Here is a 20,653-nt window from a genome sequence, read left to right as displayed (position 1 = left end):
GTTTACTGGATACATGTAGTGTTCAAGTGCTGAAAAGAACCCCAATCCCAAAGGTGTTCAGTAGGGTTGGGGTCAGAGCTCTATAGCAGGAGATCTTCTATTCCATCCCATAAAAAGCATATCTGCATGGAGCTGGCTTTGTGCACAGGGGCATTGTCATGTTGGAACAGGTTTGGGTTTCCGAGTTCCAGTAACGGGAGAATTTAATGCTACCACATCCAAAAACATCTTGTACAATTGTGTGCTTCTAATGTTGTAGTAACAGTTTGGGGAAGAACCACATATGACTGGAAAGGTCAGGTTTTTCAGTAGTTTTTCCATATAGTGTAAGTGCAAGTGTACGCTCATAAATACCTTGCTAAACAATTTGACTAAATAGTACACAGTTATAGAGGAGAAGTTATTTAAAGTCACATTGCCTGCTGTCACACAGATGTTCCTTTTTAAGTCTGGTTCCATTGACAGTTTTTCATGTCTTCTAGTTGTCTCAGTGAGTATTTCCTTGCCCTTTTCCTCTTCCTCTCTTACTTTTTGTTAATGTGATTTATGAGGACTGAAAAGATCTGAGTGAATATTAGACTGATTATGAATGATGTATAGGTTAATTGGAGGAGTTAGATCCAGCTGCTGCGCTTCTCCTGCATGTATGGGCAACAGTTATTGATCAGTAAGTTGTTGGAGAAATGATGGTGTGTCCAGGCCAATGTGTTTAACACACTGATCCATGTAAAGATGCAAATTATTGCATTTTTAATTGTGCTGATTGGTCCTTTGGTCAGTGAAAAGTATTTAGGACAAGATATAGAGAGGTGGTGCATTGAACACACACTCCCACACAACTTGTCAAGTTTTATATATATGTATGTGTGTGTGTGTGTGTGTGTGTGTGTGTGTGTGGGTGTGTGTGGGTGTGTGTGGGTGTGTGTGGGTGTGTGTGTGCGACAAAACTTTTTGATTGCCGTACACACACACACACACACACACACACACACACACATATACAAACACACAAATATATTTTTATATATTTATGTTTTATATTTATATTTCTAGATATACTTTCTAATAAAAAGCTATATTTTTCTTTCAAAGTTTAACAAAAGAAAAAAAGGAAGTGAATGTTTTAAACCATTAGAAGTGTGCACTATATAAAATTATAAAATAAACAGAATCTGGACATGTTTAAAAAATAATTTATTCATAAGAAGCCACGTTAAGCGTTTCAGAAGGTCCCCACATAATGGATTTATATACATATCTGTTCATTTTAATAACATGTCCGTCTGCACTGTATGTTATTGCTAACACTTGTGGCAAATACATATTATTTAACATACACTAATAATACAAAAGTGAAAGAAAGAGCGAGAGAGAGAAAGAGAGAGAGAGAGAGAGAGAGAGAGAGAGATGAGCGCGCTGCAGCTTCACCTCCTCCTGCCGATCTGCGCCATGAGGCGCGCGTTGTGCGCGGCTTTTGCGCGCAGGTTTTTGGCTCTGGCGATGTCGAAGAGCGCGTTCATCAGGTTGGTGGGGACGTCCAGGGACAGGGTCACCCTGCTGCGCCGGTCACTCCTCTCCCCGTTGCCGTACATCTTGCTCCGCAGCAAGGTGTGGCTCAGAAACTTGTAGCTGGAGCCTGGCACGGTGCGCCTCTCCCGAGACTCCTCGGACGCGTCCTCGCCGTCGTACGGCGCGTCGGAGGCTCGTTCCGCGTCCGCGCTCGCGCTGGACAACAGCTCGCCCTCGCCGTCGCACAGGAAACCACGCAGACAGAGACTGGACACCGGAGTGCAGAGCACGGCCAGTACCAGGAGGAGAGTCCCCAGATTCTGCATCTTCTACTCTCCTGAAAAATAAGTAGGAGATATACAATCTTTCCAACTGGCCATGTAATTAACCCCAACTATACCCAAATCCTGCCTGATGTCCAAAAACCATTTAAACCCATTAGTTCTGCATATAAAACTTCAGTAGTCAGTAAGTAAGTATGCTACACATCTGTCAGTACTGAACCCAAAGTGCGCGCATAACGCACAAACTAGTTTATCACAGGTACCTGCTGCTGCTGGATGAGGACACTGCTCCAAAATCTGCTGCTCAGCTGCACAAACAGATCCTGGTTGAAAACTAAACCGGAGGGAATCGAGATAGAGTACCGAGTAAGAGAGAGAAAACTGGATGTGAAGCCACTAAGAATTAAAAAGTTAGATGGGCTACTGCGCACCTCGCGCTTCCCAACTCCAACTAAAGCAGATGGCGTGCGGACGGTGAGTCCACGCGCCGGGGTGGCGTTTAGTACAGCCCCATTACACCAGCAGTAACGTCACACACACCCCAAACTGCTGTAAACACTCAGCAAAACGTTCAGGGACAGGCACAGTTCAGCATCTCTCTCTCTCTCTCTCTCTCTCTCTCTCTCTCTCTCTCTCTCTCTCTCTCTCTCTCTCTCTCCTTTTCTATATTATTAACATTTACCGGAGTTTAATAACTTCTATCTATCTATCTATCTATCTATCTATCTATCTATCTATCTATCTATCTATCTATCTATCTATCTATCTACCCACCTGTCTGTTTGTCTATCCACCTGTCTGTCTGTCTGTCTGTCTGTCTGTCTGTCTATCTATCTATCTATCTATCTATCTATCTATCTATCTATCTATCTATCTATCTATCTATCTATCTATCTACCCACCTGTTTGTCTATCCACCTGTCTGTCTGTCTGTCTGTCTGTCTGTCTGTCTGTCTATCTATCTATCTATCTATCTATCTATCTATCTATCTATCTATCTATCTATCTATCTATCTATCTATCTATCTATCTATCTATCTACTTATCTGAGCTTTGTATATACCTGGATTATTATATGGTTTAACATATTGGATTTGTTCTCCTGTGCTGTATGATCACATGGCCCTCTCAGTGATACAGAATCAATAATGCAATAATACAAATAAATAAAAGAAAATTATACAAATAAAGTATCTAATGTCATAAAATTAAATTTTGAATCTGTAGAATCGACATATAATAATAATATACTGTATATATAACATTAATACAATATACAGCTATTATCTATCTGATAAAATATGTTACATAAGTATAAAATGAGAAACTGCTTTGTTTAAAAGCATGAAAAAACGTCTATTTTCGGATTGTTGTTACTTTTATAGTGACGGCGTGTGTCACATTCTCAGTCTTTGTACAGCATAAATGAGTGACTAAGCGATACAGTAAACATGGTGACATTTTAGTTTTTGGAATTAATTTAACACATCACTAAGAACTAACATCTCATGTGACTTGGCTAACATTTCATTCTTGATTAAAAACAATAAGAACCTTGTCGACCCTGTTTTATAACATCCACAGGATTTTTGGTGAAGTGTTCAGTCTGAAAGATAAAAATAAGAGAAAAATTCAGCAATTTCAGCTACACTATATCAGCAAAAGTATTGGGACACCCGACTTTCCCAGCCTTTTGTGTTTGTTCTTTTTTCCAAACTGTTGTCTTTGGAGGCAGTAGAATGAAATTCCTCCATCACCTGAACTAGGAGACCGAAACCTGTTCCTAAGGTTAAGAACTAATCACTACTAATTAGGACTAATTTATATTCTTTACCACTCTCCAATTAGCCGATGCAGAATGCACAAGCACAGCATTTATATTAATGGCATTTGGCAGACAACTTTTTTCTTACATCCAACACCCTGGACAAGAATCCACCCACACAACGTAAAAAAAAAAACTTCCATAAAAAATGTTAAACACATATAATATATCATAATCATTGCAAAATGGACTGAATTTAATGTTATTGTAAACATATACTGTATATTAAACCTCAGCAGAAAAAACATGTAAATAATTGAAACAAGCGAGGGCGGGGTCAGGGCGGGGTCAGGGCGGGGTCTGGGCACTGGCACCCCCCAGACTGTTGTGCCCTAGGTGAAAGCTACGGGATACCATCGCTCAGGGGTCTGAGAGTGGCAGCTTGGTGTGGCTGGGATTTGAACTCATGACCTTCAGAAGTCCATTGTCTTAAGTCCAATGCCCTAAACACTAAGCTACCAACTTAATAGTCAGTGGCAAATTGTAGACACAAAATTGAGAAACCATGTCACAAGTAAACCACGCCCCCTAGTTTTATCATGACGTCATAGAATAAGTCAAAGGTTTTGAGTCAACATTTTAAGATACGCATTTAAATCAACGTAAATTATTCGAGACCTTTTTTTAGTTTTGGTTAAAATCTTTTTTCTTGTTTTAATTGTGAAACTAGGAAAACTTTATTTAAGAAATGACATTATGGCAGAAGGTTAGGGAGTGTCTAATCATTTTTAACCTCTGGCTTTGTAGTCTCTCAGAATGAACAGCAATTACGAGGTCATTAAAACACATCCGGAAGTCGACTGGTTCGGTCAAAAGCCTGCTTTAATGATCACCCATGGGCATGGCAATCACTAATACGGTCAAACTCTACAGCGCTCTCAATTAGCTGTGTAGTGTCGAGGCACAAATCACACTCAATCAACATTACACAATAGTTTTAGAATAATTTAAAACTATTGTAATATATACAGCTTGATGCCTCTGCCAGAAGGACCTGTTGATGTCCTTTTTAACAAGATGGTGGTTGCAGGACAAAAAGACATTTGCATGCATGTAAGATTTGAAATCTCTTGTGGTTGATCAAAATCAAAAATGTCTGCATGTCAAGAATACTTTTAAAGAAAATGACCAAAAAAAAAAAAAAAAAAAAAAAAAGTTTTTTTTTACATAAAATCTGTGACTGCTAGTTTTTTAATAATTATTATATAATATTAATTTTATCCTAAGGACTTTATGGTGGTGCTTCCTTCTATAGTAGTTTTGTTTATGCTCCAGGGTGTGTGGATCGATCCGTAGTTGAGGTTACTGTCCACATCGGTTCTCCTCCCAAAAACATGCCGGTATGTGGATTGTTTCCCGTAAATACTCCCTGGATGTAAATGACCGCATTACAGCTTTTCTCAGAGAAAGACTTTTTAAAACTACTTGTTCGACCTCTACATCATGTTGCGTACATCATAAAATAATTTTTAGTTGCTTGGAACAAATTGCGAATGTTTTGGTACATCCATTTAATTGATTGTATACAATTGTCTACTGTTTTTCGACATTATCAATTGTCATGTTGATCAAAATACAGTATATATCGTACTGCTTCTCACCTGAATAGTTTTAACCCCCAAAATATCTCGGCATCACCATTTCATTGCATAAGTCATTGAATGCAAAATGGTTAAACCAGTTGTCATAATCTCTATTTACATAATTTTTTTGTAAACGTGTCTTGAATTGATCAATTGTGCAGATGAATGTCACTAATAAAGGCGGGTCTACAGCATCAGATCAACCGATGATCAAGCATTTCTCTAAAACAGGTCGAAGATGAATCTCGTGATCCTTGAAAATGAATAAACAATAAGAACAAACACAAGAACAATGCAGAAAAAGTGTGAATCCTGTCTGGTCTCTTGCAATCAATAGCCAAAATACAGTTTTTGCTGTTGAAATTCATAGATGCTGTACAAAAGAAATTCAGCCTTGTGCATACTGAAACCATGTGCCCTCATACTGACAACATGACAAAACATTTCGAATTTTGTTTGTAAACAATGACAAGAGGACTCGTTATTCTGATGGCAGTTCGATGTTCATTGACTTCCTCTTCTTCCAGCTTCTCCCATGAGGGGGCGCAACAGAGGATCATCTGTCTCCATACCCCCCTGTCCTCTACATCTGCCTCTTTTACACCAACTACCTGCATGTCTTCCTTCACCACATCCATAAACCTCCTCCTTGGTCTTCCTCTTTTCCTCCTTCCTGGTGGCTCCATTCTCAGCATTCTCCTACTGATGTACCCCATGTCCCTCCTCTGCACATGTCCAAACCATCTCAATCACACCTCCCTCACCTCGTCTCCAAAACGCCCTACATGCGCTGTCCCTCTAATAAACTCATTTCTAATCCTGTCCATCGTCGTCAACATCTTCAGCTCTGCTACCTCCAGCTCCACCTCCTGTCTTTTACTCAATGCCACTGTCTCTAAACCATACAACATCTCAGGTCTCACCACAGTCCTATAAACTTTCCCTTTCACTCTCACAGACACTCTTCTATCACAAATGCGATGTTCATTGACATAAATACCTAATTTTAAAGCCTGACTAAAGATTTTGAAAAAAGTACAGGCTTTTGCAAGAAATCTAAAGTGTTGTGCTGCTTGTACTAATTGTTTACTGGTTTGCACATATTAAGGAAGATTCGAGAAATGCTTTAAAGCAACTAAGAAAAGATATTTCCTCTCAGCTTTCACCCACACCTTTATTAAATAGTGCATTTTCAGGCTGTTACAAATCATCCAACAACTGAGTTCCGGTGTCCAAGTGTTTCATCAGACTTGTTAAACAAGTCACACCAACCCAAGCAACCTTATTAATGTCATACCAAAACGTAGGAGTGCGTGTTGTGTTTCGATCACAAAAAAAAGGCAACTTTTAGCCGGAGTTACATTCGTCTAGGGGCACAATCTATCTCCTGCTGCTGTTGGTGGAACATGACTAATGATTTGTTCCAGGTAACAAACAAACTCCTTACTGTATTGCAGACTATGATGTGATGTCTGTATAATCCTGCTGCAAACTATTCATTCTCTCTCTCTCTCTCTCTCTCTCTCTCTCTCTCTCTCTCAGACATGTTTAGATTGGGGATCCCCTAGAACACATTATCTGTCCTTGGAGACTTGTTCTTCCTGCTGTGCGTTCATCTGGAGTGCTGGCCCACACTGCATTGACAAAATTACACTGAAGAGAAACAAGAACACACATGGTGACATCTTATTAGATTACAGGTGACCACCTTACAACTTGTACAATGACCTCAGGATATAAATGTGATATAAAGTAATGTGGGGGAAAAGTGGGATTGCCACAGCCTATTGGCCACACACACACACACACACACACACACACACACACACACACACACACACACACACACACACTTGAAAACATCCAGTTCCTTGAGGATTCTCTGTCTGGCCCCAGGAGTCTCTCTCCAGACACGACTCAACAAATTGAGTTGAAGCGAAGCCAATATGGCAGCATTTATACGCAATATGGAGCTCATAGGACTGTATGAAAGCAAGTGTGAGAGAGGTCACGACGTAAGCCCACGCACACACAACTCACACCCATACACACACACACACACACACACACACACACACACACACACACACACAAACAGACAGTGAGAATCATGATTTCCCAATAGTGCCTTTATAAATCCATTTTAATATCCTCAGAAATAGAAAACGAACGAGCAGGAGCCGAATCGGTTTTAAATAAACGGCGCAGTGTTAGTGCAAAATGACCACAAAGTGTTGATCGAAGGGAGCGTGTAATTCCAATCGTGTACGAAACGTACTGAAACGGTGCGGTAAACATATTTAAGGTTAGGACTTCCATGATCACATGACAAGGGCTATAATTGCATACTGATATCACAGTGCACAGGCAACGTAGGGCTCTAAGTATGCAAATATGACGTATAGTGTTCGCAGATGAGACTTTAAATACATTCAAAACAATTCCAAATGGTTAAACATCAAAACATATACAGCAAGGACAGTAATGTTGCACTTAAAAAAATGTTAACACAAAAAAGTAATAAAACTAACAAAATGTACAAAAAGAGTAATTGTTTTGTAATGGAAAAGAAACTGGAGTTGAAGTCGTTCCCTATCAGCGAAGGGGTGTCATCAGGACAAAGGATCTGCATAAACACACACACACACACACACACACACACACACACACACACACACACACACACACACAAAATTTTTTAAAAGACAGAGTCATAACAAACCTTCATATTGTACTAATTATTGAACAATTGATCGACTGTATTCTGCTGTATTGCAGCGTATTGCTTGTGAATGATTGGTTACCTTTCTGCCCTGGGCTGCAGTAATTCTGACAGTCATGTTTTGTGCTGAATCGGTTTCTGTTTCCTCCACAGCCGCTGTAGATGAAGGGTCGGCAGGCTCCAGAGCTCGGGTGGAAATACCAGAGCAGCACGTACTCGGAGCAGTGGCCCTCGGACATCGGCTCAAGACAGAATTCTGGGGAGGAAACCGCACAGGAGGTCAACAATATATTATATTATATAATTACCATCAGGTACGAGTAACAGTAGTAATGTTAGTTTAGTGAGGTGAGTAGGAGCAGTGGTAGTAGAAACAACTGTAGTAGTAGTAGAGATACTGAGAGTATACTAGTAGTCGTATCATTAGTAACAGCAGCACTTTAGGTCTCATCATTTTAATAATATTAGTGGTAATAGATATATATTAGATAGTGATAGAAATAATTAAGGAAGAAGTAGTACTGCTAGTAGCATTAGAAGAAGCAGTAGTAGTAGTGCAAGGAGTAGCAGTGATAGTAATATTAATACTAGTAGTAATATTGATCATAATAGTAGCAGTAATAGTAGCATTAGTAGTACTAATAGTAGTAGTGTAAACTTTCTTTCGGCTTCTCCCATTAGGGGTTGCTACAGCGGATTATCTGCATGTTTGATTTGGCACATGTTTTTACGCTGGATGCCCTTCCTAACGCAACCCTCCCCATTTATCCGGGTTTGGGACCGGAACTAAGGCTTGTGCAACCCTTAGGGGTTGGTTCCCTGACCGGGGATCGAACCCGGGCCGCAGCGGTGAGAGCGCCGCATCCTAACCACTAGACCACCAGAGAAGCAGTAGTAATAGTAGTATTAGTAATAATAGTAATAGTGGCAGTAGCAGAATTATAGTAACAGTAGCAGTAATATTAAAATGTAACGTTACACATTAACATGTGTTTAATATGCCTGTAATTAAGTGTACAACCGCGTCCAATTCTGTTTGCATGAGAAATCCCTGAGAATGATGAAATACTAGTTTCAACGATCCATTTTGGAAAATTTTATTTAGAACATAAAAAATTTGATTTGTAAATCTATCAATTTTGACAAATACTGTATCATACAGTAACCATGGTTTATTTAAGATCTTAAACTGTTAAACACTGGTACACCTCTAACACAATGCACTTACTATTTATTGTACCTTAATGTTTTGTTCAGCTTTAATACCTGCTTTTTTTTTTTTATTTGCAACATAAGCAATACCTACTTGGCGTCACCTTGATGGCGTATCTTCGTTCTCTCTGAATGGGCTCGCTCTCTCGGATTTCAGCTCCTGGGAGGTATAAATATTTTTCAGCATATGAAGCATCTGTGCACTGCAGCTGTGTCTCTATTTACTCAACTTAAAAATTGAAAGCGTTTACTGTGTTCACTAATTTATTGCTCAGGAGCCCCTGGTTCCACAACTGGAACTGTAGAAGACTGAAGAAAGGACATTTCTGATAATCACACACTCCAGTGCTCATGATATTTCTCACTCTCTGGTGTTTGTGATGTTTTAACGGTTTATAATCACACTCTTGGTGTCACCCACGTGAGGATGAGTTTCCCTTTTGAGTCTGGTTCCTCTCAAGGTTCGTTCCTCATACTATCTAGGGATTTTTTTTTCTTGACAAAGTCACCCCAGGCTGCTCATCGGGTATAAATACACATAATTCACTTAGATTAAAATTTTACATTCTGTAAAGCTGCTTTGAGACGATGTCCATTGTGAAAAACTGTACGGAAATAAACGTGAAACTTGAAAATGGCAAATTGTGACACCTAAAATGTAATAAAAGTTTTGTAACCGATATCAAAGTCTTTAAATGAGTATTTCAGAATCCTCCATCGGTTCTTTTTTTTCACTGTTTATGAATGTCTTATGAACACCCAAAAGCCTGGAATCGATCCACTGATTATCCGAACGCTCACCTGTGACATTCTCATAAGTTAAGTTTGGCTCAGTGTGTGAAACAGTGGGTGAAGCCGTAGAAGATCCCAATGTTAAAGCAGTGTTTTGTCCCTCATTCGCCTCATCCAGATGAGCGAGAGAAGATTCCTGCGTTCCTTCCTCTTTCTTCCTAGTACTTTCTTCTCCTGGATGTTTGGTGTTCATCACAAGAAGGTACGCTTGATCTTTGCCTTGATCGAACAGAAGACAGAAATTTCAACACACTTCGTGCGTTAGAACCTTGTTCTCATTTCGGACTCTTTTCACAATAAAACACGGTGTCACACGTTTCATTTGTATTAATGGATTTCTTTTTTCCTCTGAATGACTCCTGAAGCCGCCGCTTAGTTCAGCAACCTGTTCCGCCGAGAACAGAACAGATGGTGGAACCCATGCGGTCTTCATACTAGAGCTGTGGGAGATTCAGAGCACATAACTGTATAAAGAAAAGCACAAATACACACCAGTAGGGCAAAAGCATGCACATAACGAACCACCCACACACTTGACCACACTTTTAATGGCCACTTTATTAGGTATATAGGTACATCTTAGTGCGAGTGTCCGCATACCTTTAAAAAGAAGTAAAGATTTTGTTTCACCAACAACTCCTCATGTGTTTGGTTGGATTTTATTTCGTGCAAAAAAAAAAAAAAAAAAAACGTGGTACAGTATGTACAGAGCAGCATCTGAAGTGCATTTCTCCCTGTTGTGCTCAGAGCGTTACAGGCACTGCTGCTAGGAGGACAGTTTTCAGAAAGAATTAAGATGTTTTAAACTGATTTACAGATTTTAGCAGATATTCTTCATTTATGAGATCTCGAATCTGATTGGTCTGAAGGTGAAGGTAGTGGTAGCTCAGTGGTTGATCGTCTGATCAAAAGTTTGTGAGTTGAAATTAACAAAATAATAGTACATTGCTCTAAAGGTTTTTGCCAAATGTCATAAATGCTGATAGATTTTTTTAATGTTATGTATATAATTTTTTAATAATGCGATATGTTCTGATATCGTTTCTATTGTAACAACTAACACAGAGATTTCATACGGGGTAAAGTTTTAATTTTACGTTTTTCAATTCCTACAGCACAATGGAGATTAGAATTTGTACCGTCCCGGTAACATGACAAGCTGCATTCAGAACAATGAAGATTTAACTTTGCGGTGTCTTGGTAACATTTAATTTTTTTTAAAATAAAAAAATGAGAGAGATTGGTGGGGAAACAACGAGTGAAGCAAGTGAAGATAACGGCTGATAAGGTGCAATGTACAAAATAATCGTAATGAAAACACAAAAATACAAAGAAACACAAAATATATAACCTGAATCTTTGGGAATTACAATAACTATGAGTCCTTGCCCATAGTCTTGACATAATTGAAGTCAGAACAGGAACTAGGAACTTTCCACAACATGAATTCAAAATGTATAAATACAAAAAAATGATATATTATTATTTAGTTTTGATTAATCAAATAAAATCAACGTCCGGGTGTAAACCACAGCTCTGGACTGCTTCATCCCACATTGTCATTGATTATTTTTCTATAACAGCACACTTTAAATATTACAGTCTTTATAAAACCATCTCATTGACTCACCACACTTTCCCACTACTTCTTTCGTCACCAGGTTTTTCACCTCGTCTGCCTATATGATTAAGAATAATAATGGTCTGAGAAAAATATTAAACTTTTCACAGCTTACAGCAGTTACTGAAGACTGAAACCAAAACTCACTGTAAGCCCTGTATCGCCTTTTTCCCCTTTCTGTCCTTCAAGTCCCACGTCACCCTTGACAGAACAAAAACATAAGTCATAAAGAACACAGCTTTTGATTCATAGTCTAGAACTTATTTTATAGAACAGCTTACGTTTATGCCTCTCTGTCCAGGATTTCCTTGTTGGCCTCTTTGGCATGGCTTTTCTCTTCCTCTTCTTCCTCTTTCTCCCTGAGAAAAGGTTTGAAACGTGATATTGAGCAGGTCATTTAACTGCCTCTAAAGCCTTCATCCTTTCTCCAGTACCTCTCGTTACACCAGTGGCGGGTGGTCAGGGCCAGCAAAGCCTTCTCTGCTGGCCTAAACACTGACATCTGACCTACATTTACAACCTAAATTCTAATATTTGTTCAATGAAATTGTATTAATTTATTCCCAACAGTTTATTCTCCTCATTTCGTGTTTCTCATGGCTGCACTGCTTCCAGTACGTGTATGTGGATGTTAGATTTTTTTGTCCAATCAGATTTCTGCGTCTATGTGCTGCCATGTCAATCTAATCTGCCCAAAGCCTTCAGAGTCAGTACTGCTGGCCTTTGACCATAGAGAATATTAGCAACAGGTTTGTTTCTTTAACCAATCAGATCTCAAATTCGCCTCACAGGGCAGCTCGCTGGCCCAGAAGAGCGTCAGCATTTTTCCTTCCTCTGATTGGTTGATTAGAGGGAAACTGTTACAGCCAAGTTCGACTGTCAAAACACGTGTGTAGCTCTGCACACATTAATACATCTGAGTTAGACTTTAATAATGCCTACGGAGGAAGAGAAATTGATTTGGTCTCTGACATATTTAAAAATACATTTTAAAGAAAAGCTAGTCATCCTGAGGAGGTCGGTCAACCCTGAAGCTAGCTAGCGTGTCTCAGCCCAGGAAAGGGTTTGTTCTCCACTTCCAGACCATTGAATACCAGCGGTACCACTGGATTACAGCCTCTGAGGAGCGGTGCACATTATGAATCTGCATCTCTGGTGAGTAGGTTGTATTTTATTAACATTTTTATGTTTTTGTCATGTTATTAGACAAATATTGATTCTGAACTGCTCCAGATGTTGTAGGTGCACAGATTCGGTTGTAGAGGTTTGGAGTCTTAACTGGGTTTCTTGCTTTAGTAAAATGGTTTTTACCCTCCATATGTGAAATTCCTCTCTCTCTCTGTAATGCCACGTGTTGTTATATTGCGTTTTTGTATTGTATTGATGGTTTCTATAATAATAATAGTAATACCTTAGGTCCAACTTCCCCTTTAGGTCCAACTGGGCCTGGTCGACCTGAAGTTCCGGGAGGACCTGGTGAACCTGGAGATCCTTTAAAACCTGGGAATCCTGGAAAACCTTGAGGTCCCTGTAAAGGAGCACAGACCAAACATCTCCGACATGACGCACAGCATACAGTCAATGCAGTTTAATTTTCAAGAAATGTATTTAAAAGTCTGGAAGATAGTAAATCACGTAAACTAAAAGAAATATATTTAAAATAGGTAGAATTTCATTAAACATTAATGTACTTTTGTGCCATGTATATTTACTTGAAGGAAGGTAGAATTTAAATAAATCTCTGCATCTAAAGCAAAAGTAGCATTTAAACAAAAATTAATGACAATTTATAAACTTCATGTTTGCCAGATTTGCTGTCAGATTCTCCTGCCCATTATATTTCCATTCATGGCATTTGGCAGATGCCTTTATCCAAAGTGATTAACATTTATCTCATTCATACAGTACAACTGAGCAGCTATGTGATTAAGAGCCTTGCTCAGGGGCCAATTAGGATTCAACGAATCAGTTCAATGCATTACAAAACTACCACCTTCCCCAATATACAGTCGTCCACCATTTATCGCGGTAGTTACGTACCAAAACTGACTGCAAAAAACAAATTTTCACGATAAATGGAGGCTTTTGTGTAATAGTTTTTAACCAAAAATCATTCTCCCACACTCTTTAAACACACAGAAAACATTAGCAAGAATATAGCGAGATGAATGTTGTGTAAATCCGTAGATAAATCACATTTATAGTGAGTACTGTACAGCCTATGTGTAGTTTCTCCGCATGTTTATTAATTGAAGTGTCCTGTGACCTCAAAGAAGAGGCAGAGTTAAAGATACACATCACTGCATTATTTATTTTTATTGGCCAAATGGTGATGTATATCTTCAACTCCGCCCTTACAACCAATAAATAAGCAGAAACCTAAGTTTTTTTGTCAAGTTACTCATTTCTTATGATGAACTGAAATCGGGACACGAATACAATAGTTATGAGCCAAATTGAAAATCGAACCGTGATAAATCGAGGGACGACTGTTTGCAAATGTTGATTCAAAATGATATGGTAACATGTTCATGTAGGTCTGAAAATGATGTGTGCAAAATTTGGTGTTGATAGAACGTAATTTGTAGGATGACTAGCATAATTAAAGATGGTCGACAGGAAATAGACTTGAATTTTAGATACTGGTTTGAATTTTAATTTTTTTTTTTTTTTTCAACAAAATCCAAAATGGATTAGGGGGAAATTGACTTTGGACACATGGTTAAAAAAAAATATAATAAAAATAATTTGCAAAATAGAACCCAATTTGACCGGATGGGATTCACCACAGCGTTGACACACATTGGTTATTATGACCCCATAACAATAATTCATACTGACCTTCTCTCCTCTTTTCCCTGGTTCACCATCAAGTCCATGTACTCCTCCATCACCTTTTTCTCCCTAAACGATAGCAACAAATAACCTACTGTAGTGAGCATGCAAAGTGAATTCCACTGACTACTCCATGATTCTGAAGACTCACTTTTCGTCCTGGGGGTCCATTTAGTCCAGGAATGCCTGGTGCCCCAGGGTCTCCTATACTGCCCTGTATTTAACATTACATGGAAATTATTTAGTAATAAATGTGTTTATTACATAACTGAACAACAGGAAAAAAAACAAAACAAAAAAAAACAATACAAGGTGTTATTTCAGTTGTGCATTAACATGAAGTGTATCTTGTGATATAAAATAAATACCGGTTCCCCGTCTATTCCTGGGATTCCCATCCTGCCTGGCATGCCTCGGAAACCCTAAAGATAAAATTAAAAAACAGATAGATAGAAAGACAGACAGATAGATATAATAACCATTCAGGGTGCATGTAAGATCTTTACCTGTTCTCCTTTGTTTCCTTTGTCTCCTTGTAATCCAAGCTCTCCTTTCTCTCCCTGTAGAAATAAGAAATACAAAGACTGAAGAAGTTCAACAACAACAAAAAAAATCCATATTTAATACCATATTTATTTTCAACAGAAACAGAAAACCTTCATTCATTTAACTAGAGTTATAATGTCCTAATGAATAAACAAGCGGTAGGAGGGGGGGTGAAAACTTTTGCACTCGTCCTTATATCTCAAAATTGGAACAAGCCAGTTGTTCATCTTTGCGACTGACGCACATGCTCCAACAACAAAGTCACTTTGATTTGTCCTTCTTGTGATCTTTTCATGCACACTACAGAGCACAGTTGATTATTTATTGCTCAATTGCATTATGCAGCACATCTGTCAGGAAACATCTGTATAATCGTTACATTTCTTCACTTATTTCTTCAGGTTTTTTTTATTCATTTGTTTCTAGAGTGTACTCAGAATTTATTTTGGAGTTAGGGAGCATTACGTATTTTGGTGGGAGATGTTAGTAAAAAATAATCTGCTATTACTATTACTAATGAAACTAAACTTCACACATCCGTTTCGAACACATCATATAAACAGTCAAAAATTTGAAATTTTTTGGGTCTAACCCGATTGGGTTAGGGTCAGATGATTGACAGGCAGTTCCCATGACAACAACATGTTCATCTCTAAATATCTCCTTCACAACATTAGGTTTCAAAACACACTTAGAGTAGTTAAAGAATGACATTTTTAAGTTTTTTACTTGCCTCTTCACCCTTTTGTCCTCGCAGCCCCATGTCTCCCTTGTCCCCTTTTTTACCCTGCAGTCCATTCGCTCCGTTACGACCCTACGACACATCGGACAATTCTCGTAAAGCATAAAATGATGGAGATTGAGGTGCAATGTCCATGAAATTCTTTTTATGATGTCATTATAATTTACCGCTTCTCCATTGGTGCCTGGTTCTCCTGCTTCTCCCTGTGTACAAGATGAGAAAGAAAATGTGTTATTATGAACAATTTAAACTATTTTTGAAAAATGTGTAAACCAGTGTAATATGTGGCTTATTAGTTAAAATTTGTTGAAAAAAAAAGATTTTTTGTTGATTATGAAGTTTTGAATCTGACCTTTTGTCCAACAGGCCCTCGAGCTCCAAAAGGCCCCATACTGCCTTTGAGTCCAGCTTCTCCCTTCAAACCCTGTATTGTAGTTACACGGGTACAAATGAGTCACATTAGGAATTTAGAAAAGCAAATCATTAAGTGTGAATCCAGTGAAGAGTGATTAGTACTGTGTGTGCTTCATAAACCTTCTCTATGAATGAGGATGTGTGCTACAGCATCTTTAACACATAATATGGGTCTTAGCCATTTGGTTTGTCATGTGGGATTTACAACAAGGGCAATCAGTAAAAGCATCTCACCTTCAACCCTGGTGGTCCATCCTCTCCTTTCTCCCCTTTATCGCCATCAAATCCAGGAGATCCTCGTTCACCCTTTAGATGAAAGAAAGAGGAAGAAGAATTTCTTTACTCTGGCTGGTAAGAAAGTGTTGAATATTCCAGCAGAAATGAACAGCGTGAACTTTTGGAAGGTTCAAATCCATGTTGTTTAAAACTCCAGCTAATCAGACTGCGAGTTGGTGCTAGTCAGAGCTCACACATTTGTGTTAATTTAATATCTTTTTTCAATCCACAATGGGTGACAGAGGAAAAGAAATTGACACTGTGACAAAAAGAAAATGTATTAGATTAATATCGATGCTTCTGCTACAGATAATGTATGTGGGTGGTGCAGCTGTGGCTACAATGAAACAAGACTCGTTGAATTGTGTTCATTGGGTTTCTTGCTTTAGTAATGGCATTTATTCAAAATGGATAAGATTCCTGTCTGTGATACTTCGCTCTGTCGTACTATGTATCTCTATAATATTGATGGTTACTATAGACGTGGGATGATAATAATGGGATTATGAGGTGGACCGATTCAAGTGGGAAACACCACTGATGGTTTAGGTGTAACATGTGTGGCTCATCATTGGCTGGAGTTAACGCTGTACAGTGGAGGTTACATGGTGTTGTTTCTTTCCACAACGTTTAAAGTAACTACTGTATAAATGGACAAGAATTATGATGTGTTATTCTTACATAAATAAAAAGCTCTGTTCAGCTTTTGGGGAGTAATAGTAAATTTGATTTGTGTCAAGCCACATCATACCACCATCCTTCATTATTTTCTTATAACACCATGTCACCGAGTGTTTTATATCCTACTATGTACAAGAAACACAAATAATCACACAAAGAACAGCTCAATTTTCATACCGCATCTCCTTTAATGCCTTTATATCCACGTGGCCCAGGCATGGACAGAGGACTGCCCTGTGCACAAAAAAGACCAGGAAGAAAAGATTTTATAGTCCAGCTATTAGGTAATCTGGTAAGTTTATTTAGGGTTATAGATGTTTCTTACTTTTTCTCCTCGGTTGCCTGGTAGACCTTTGTCCCCCTAATAAAGAGAGATTTCAAATGTAACATTAAAATAAAATACATTTCAATGAGTTGTAAGGTTTTATTGACGAATCGCAATACCATTTTTCTTCTCTCTTATCAAGCTTTTACATTGCCAATGCAATATAGCAGGTTTATAAATGCAGTCAGTGCAATATAGAAACAGATTTGTATGAAGGCAACAGCAGTGTACTTGTAATAAATTGACATATATAAACCGAGTGAATGTATCTCATAAACATCGGAATATACTATACATCTGAGTAAATGTAAACAGTGCATTTGTTAATATACAATTATACGTCCAAATATCTGTCAACAATTTGTAAGGTGCAAATAGTTCTGAGTATAACATAATTTGTAAGGTGATAGCAGCAGTATGACTGTAAAAAGACGGTAAAGGTGGAGAAAATGATGTGTATTCAGAGTTGAGGGGAGGAAAATTCCTTAGCAAGAACTTGGGTTAATTTCAGCACTCTGGACAAGGGCTCTGCAAACCTGTACAGGACCGTGGATAATTTGGTGCTGGGCAACACAGAAAGAATATAAACTTTCAAACTTCTGTTTTTTATTCCATTGCATCGAATGCGTATTTCCATTGCATTGACTTCATGGTCTGTGGTTTCACATTTATTAATTTTTTTTAACATTTATTTTTATAACCACAAATGACTGTAAAAGACTGTAGAAAGTATAATACTCATAATCTTACACTCCAGTGCTCATGTTAGTTCTCACTCTCCAGTGTTCTGTATTGTTTAAAGACTATAATCACACTCTTGATGTCACCCAAATGAGGATGGGTTCCCCTTTTGAGTCTGGTTCCACCCAAGGTTTCTTCCTCATAAAATCTAAGAGAGTTTTTCCTTGCCACAGTCGCCACGGCTGCTCATCAGGGATAAATACACATTGTTGCTTTGAGACAATGTCTGTTGTAAAAAAGCGCTATAGAAACAAACTTGACTTGACTATCGATAGATTGATTCTCACAATCCTGACCACAGGTAGCTACAGCAATGTTGGGTTTTACAATCTTCTGAAGATAAGGCAAGTGCTTTTCTGTTATATTAATCAGGAGCCATGTTAGATTTATTTACTATTGGACTTGCTTTATGTTATAGATAAAGATGTTTGGTCCCACTGACTCTGTGACTGCTATCATGTGGCAAGGACACAACTAGAGAGGCATTACCAGCATTATCCACTTAATTCCCTTTTATAAGAAAGATAAAAGTACCTGAAAAACCCTTAATCAACCTCTCAAAATTGACAATTTCTATTTACTTACCTTTTCTCCTTTTACACCAGAGAGACCTTTAGGACCCTATGGCAATTAAAAGAAGATAATGTATCAGTATTAATTGTCTATTAATAAAATAGATTGCAGATTATGCTACATTAATGGTTTATAAATGAATGCAATAAATGTTGTATTATTTTACCATAAGTCCAAATGGCCCTCTGACACCCAAAGTACCCTTGGGGCCCTACAATTCAAATAAATCAACTATGGATTATAATGCACTTGGAAAAAAAAAACTCTACCACTATGCAACAGAATATTGACACAATTCATTTAAATCTTCATTTGGCATTTCATCCCACTTTACCCTGCGGCCTGGAAGTCCAGCCACGCCCCTCTCTCCTGGCTCCCCCGGGATGCTTTCGCCCTGGAAGTAGATAACAGATGGTCGATTTTCTCAAGAAGTGACCTTTTAGTACAAGAACATCTTACAACCTGCAGTCCACTTTACACAGTGAGGAGGAGGAGAAGGCAAGAAAGCCCCCAAAAATCACAGATTCCGAATTTTGCTACGTTTAGAAATGGTTGTTGAAATGGCAAAACAGTGATCGATTCTTGATTTGCTTGTATGGTTTGACTTGTTTATGGATGGAACCTTGTTCCTGACTAAAACTTCCTGCTACACCACTTTACATTTTTGAGCGACATTTTAATTTTTGTACAATACCTTGCCTACATAAAGCCTATAAAGTTTTGCTATCGTCATTGTAAGATAAAATAAAAGCAAGTCAAACCATTGTAACTCAAACACTACCTGTATTTGCCTGAAAAGCCCCCATATCTGACCAAGACTACAGTAATTACATACTAGGAACTGTAAAATATAGACAAATCATTGATGCTATGGGGCTGCATTGCAACTGTTGGTCCAAAGTCTTCAAAGATCAATAATATGATTTTTTGTGGTTTGACTCTTAGAACAGCCGTATACAAGAAAATCCAGGATCTTTTATAAAAGCAGAGTAATAATTGCTATTCTTACTTATTTTCATAAAGAGTTCCAATATTGTTTTGGTTATTGACTGTACAAATAGTCGAAATAAACCCTTTACCTTGTCACCTTTCACTCCTGGTGGACCTGTAATCCCCTGTAATAAATAAACAACAGACTGCAATGTAGACATAGTCCATGTTCTCTTTTTACGTAAACTAGAAATTTGTTTGCTACTATACTTCTTTTCCTGATGTTCCTGGTGCACCAGGAGTGCCAGGCGATCCATTTTTTCCTCGTCTACCCCTGTCTCCCTACACGTGAGAAAAATTTACATTTAAACAATTTCAGTTATTAATTAAACAGTACAATATATGAGGAGTTATAAAGGATATTAATATTATTATTACAAAATATTAATACTATAAAATATTAGTTAGTTACAGTGGAATAAATTTAAATTTACACTTATTTCTCCTCAAAACTGTTGAGAAATGTAACTTGTGAACACTTACCGGTTTACCTGGCTCTCCAGGGTCTCCTGGATCACCTCTTTGACCTGGAGTTCCTGGGATCCCAGGGTTACCCCTGATGCCCTGGATTCCCTGTGCTCCAGGGGGTCCTGGTTCTCCAGGCTCACCCTGGAGCAACAACACAAAACAGAGTAAACAGAATTCACTGAAGAGTTTAATGATTTCTATACTGCTGATGCACCTCATCAAATTGGTAGTGTATTAGTCTATGATGTTTTTTTTTTTTTTATCGAAGTTTCATGTATACAATGTTCTTAAGATACAGTATACTCTTCCATCAGTAAAAAAGCCTTTTTAATCATGTATACATTAAAATTTAAGATTTCTTTGCATATCCTTACTTGTTAGGATGCTAAGGTCAAAATCAGACCTTGCTCGAGTTCACACCATTGGCAGCTCGACAACATTTTAATGTCTGGATGATTTCACCAAAGTACCATAGGGGCTGTGGGGGTGCGTCCAAAATTTGCGGATTTTTCAA

At 38.2% G+C, this 20,653-nt stretch overlaps 2 protein-coding genes across 2 annotated transcripts in view; both read right to left on the bottom strand.

The window, feature by feature from the left end:
• Positions 1-1,179: 1,179 nt before the first annotated feature.
• On the bottom strand, positions 1,180-2,316 carry ucn3l (urocortin 3, like). Its single transcript, XM_046873988.1, has 2 exons — positions 2,057-2,316; positions 1,180-1,846 (listed from the first exon to the last, which is right to left on the bottom strand). The coding sequence occupies exon 2, from the start codon at positions 1,833-1,835 to the stop codon at positions 1,425-1,427; it is 411 nt and encodes a 136-aa protein (XP_046729944.1). The 5' UTR covers positions 1,836-1,846; positions 2,057-2,316; the 3' UTR covers positions 1,180-1,424.
• Positions 2,317-7,315: 4,999 nt separating this feature from the next.
• Positions 7,316-20,653, bottom strand: part of col7a1l (collagen type VII alpha 1-like) — a 93,648-nt gene continuing 80,310 nt past the window's right edge. The window contains 24 exon segments of the mRNA XM_046873987.1: positions 7,316-7,827; positions 8,006-8,179; positions 9,230-9,295; positions 9,937-10,146; positions 11,558-11,606; positions 11,696-11,749; positions 11,830-11,907; positions 12,960-13,076; positions 14,390-14,452; positions 14,535-14,597; positions 14,752-14,805; positions 14,890-14,943; positions 15,663-15,743; positions 15,839-15,874; positions 16,024-16,095; positions 16,320-16,391; positions 17,220-17,276; positions 17,368-17,403; positions 18,694-18,729; positions 18,848-18,892; positions 19,016-19,075; positions 19,761-19,796; positions 19,882-19,953; positions 20,155-20,280. Coding sequence (XP_046729943.1) covers positions 7,814-7,827; positions 8,006-8,179; positions 9,230-9,295; positions 9,937-10,146; positions 11,558-11,606; positions 11,696-11,749; positions 11,830-11,907; positions 12,960-13,076; positions 14,390-14,452; positions 14,535-14,597; positions 14,752-14,805; positions 14,890-14,943; positions 15,663-15,743; positions 15,839-15,874; positions 16,024-16,095; positions 16,320-16,391; positions 17,220-17,276; positions 17,368-17,403; positions 18,694-18,729; positions 18,848-18,892; positions 19,016-19,075; positions 19,761-19,796; positions 19,882-19,953; positions 20,155-20,280 — 1,725 coding nt within the window. The 3' untranslated portion in view covers positions 7,316-7,813.

Source organism: Silurus meridionalis, chromosome 18 (assembly GCF_014805685.1).
Source record: "Silurus meridionalis isolate SWU-2019-XX chromosome 18, ASM1480568v1, whole genome shotgun sequence".
NCBI lineage: Eukaryota > Metazoa > Chordata > Actinopteri > Siluriformes > Siluridae > Silurus > Silurus meridionalis.
The sequence above is the reverse complement of the archived record's forward strand: the minus strand, read 5'-3'. Positions and strand labels throughout refer to the sequence as shown.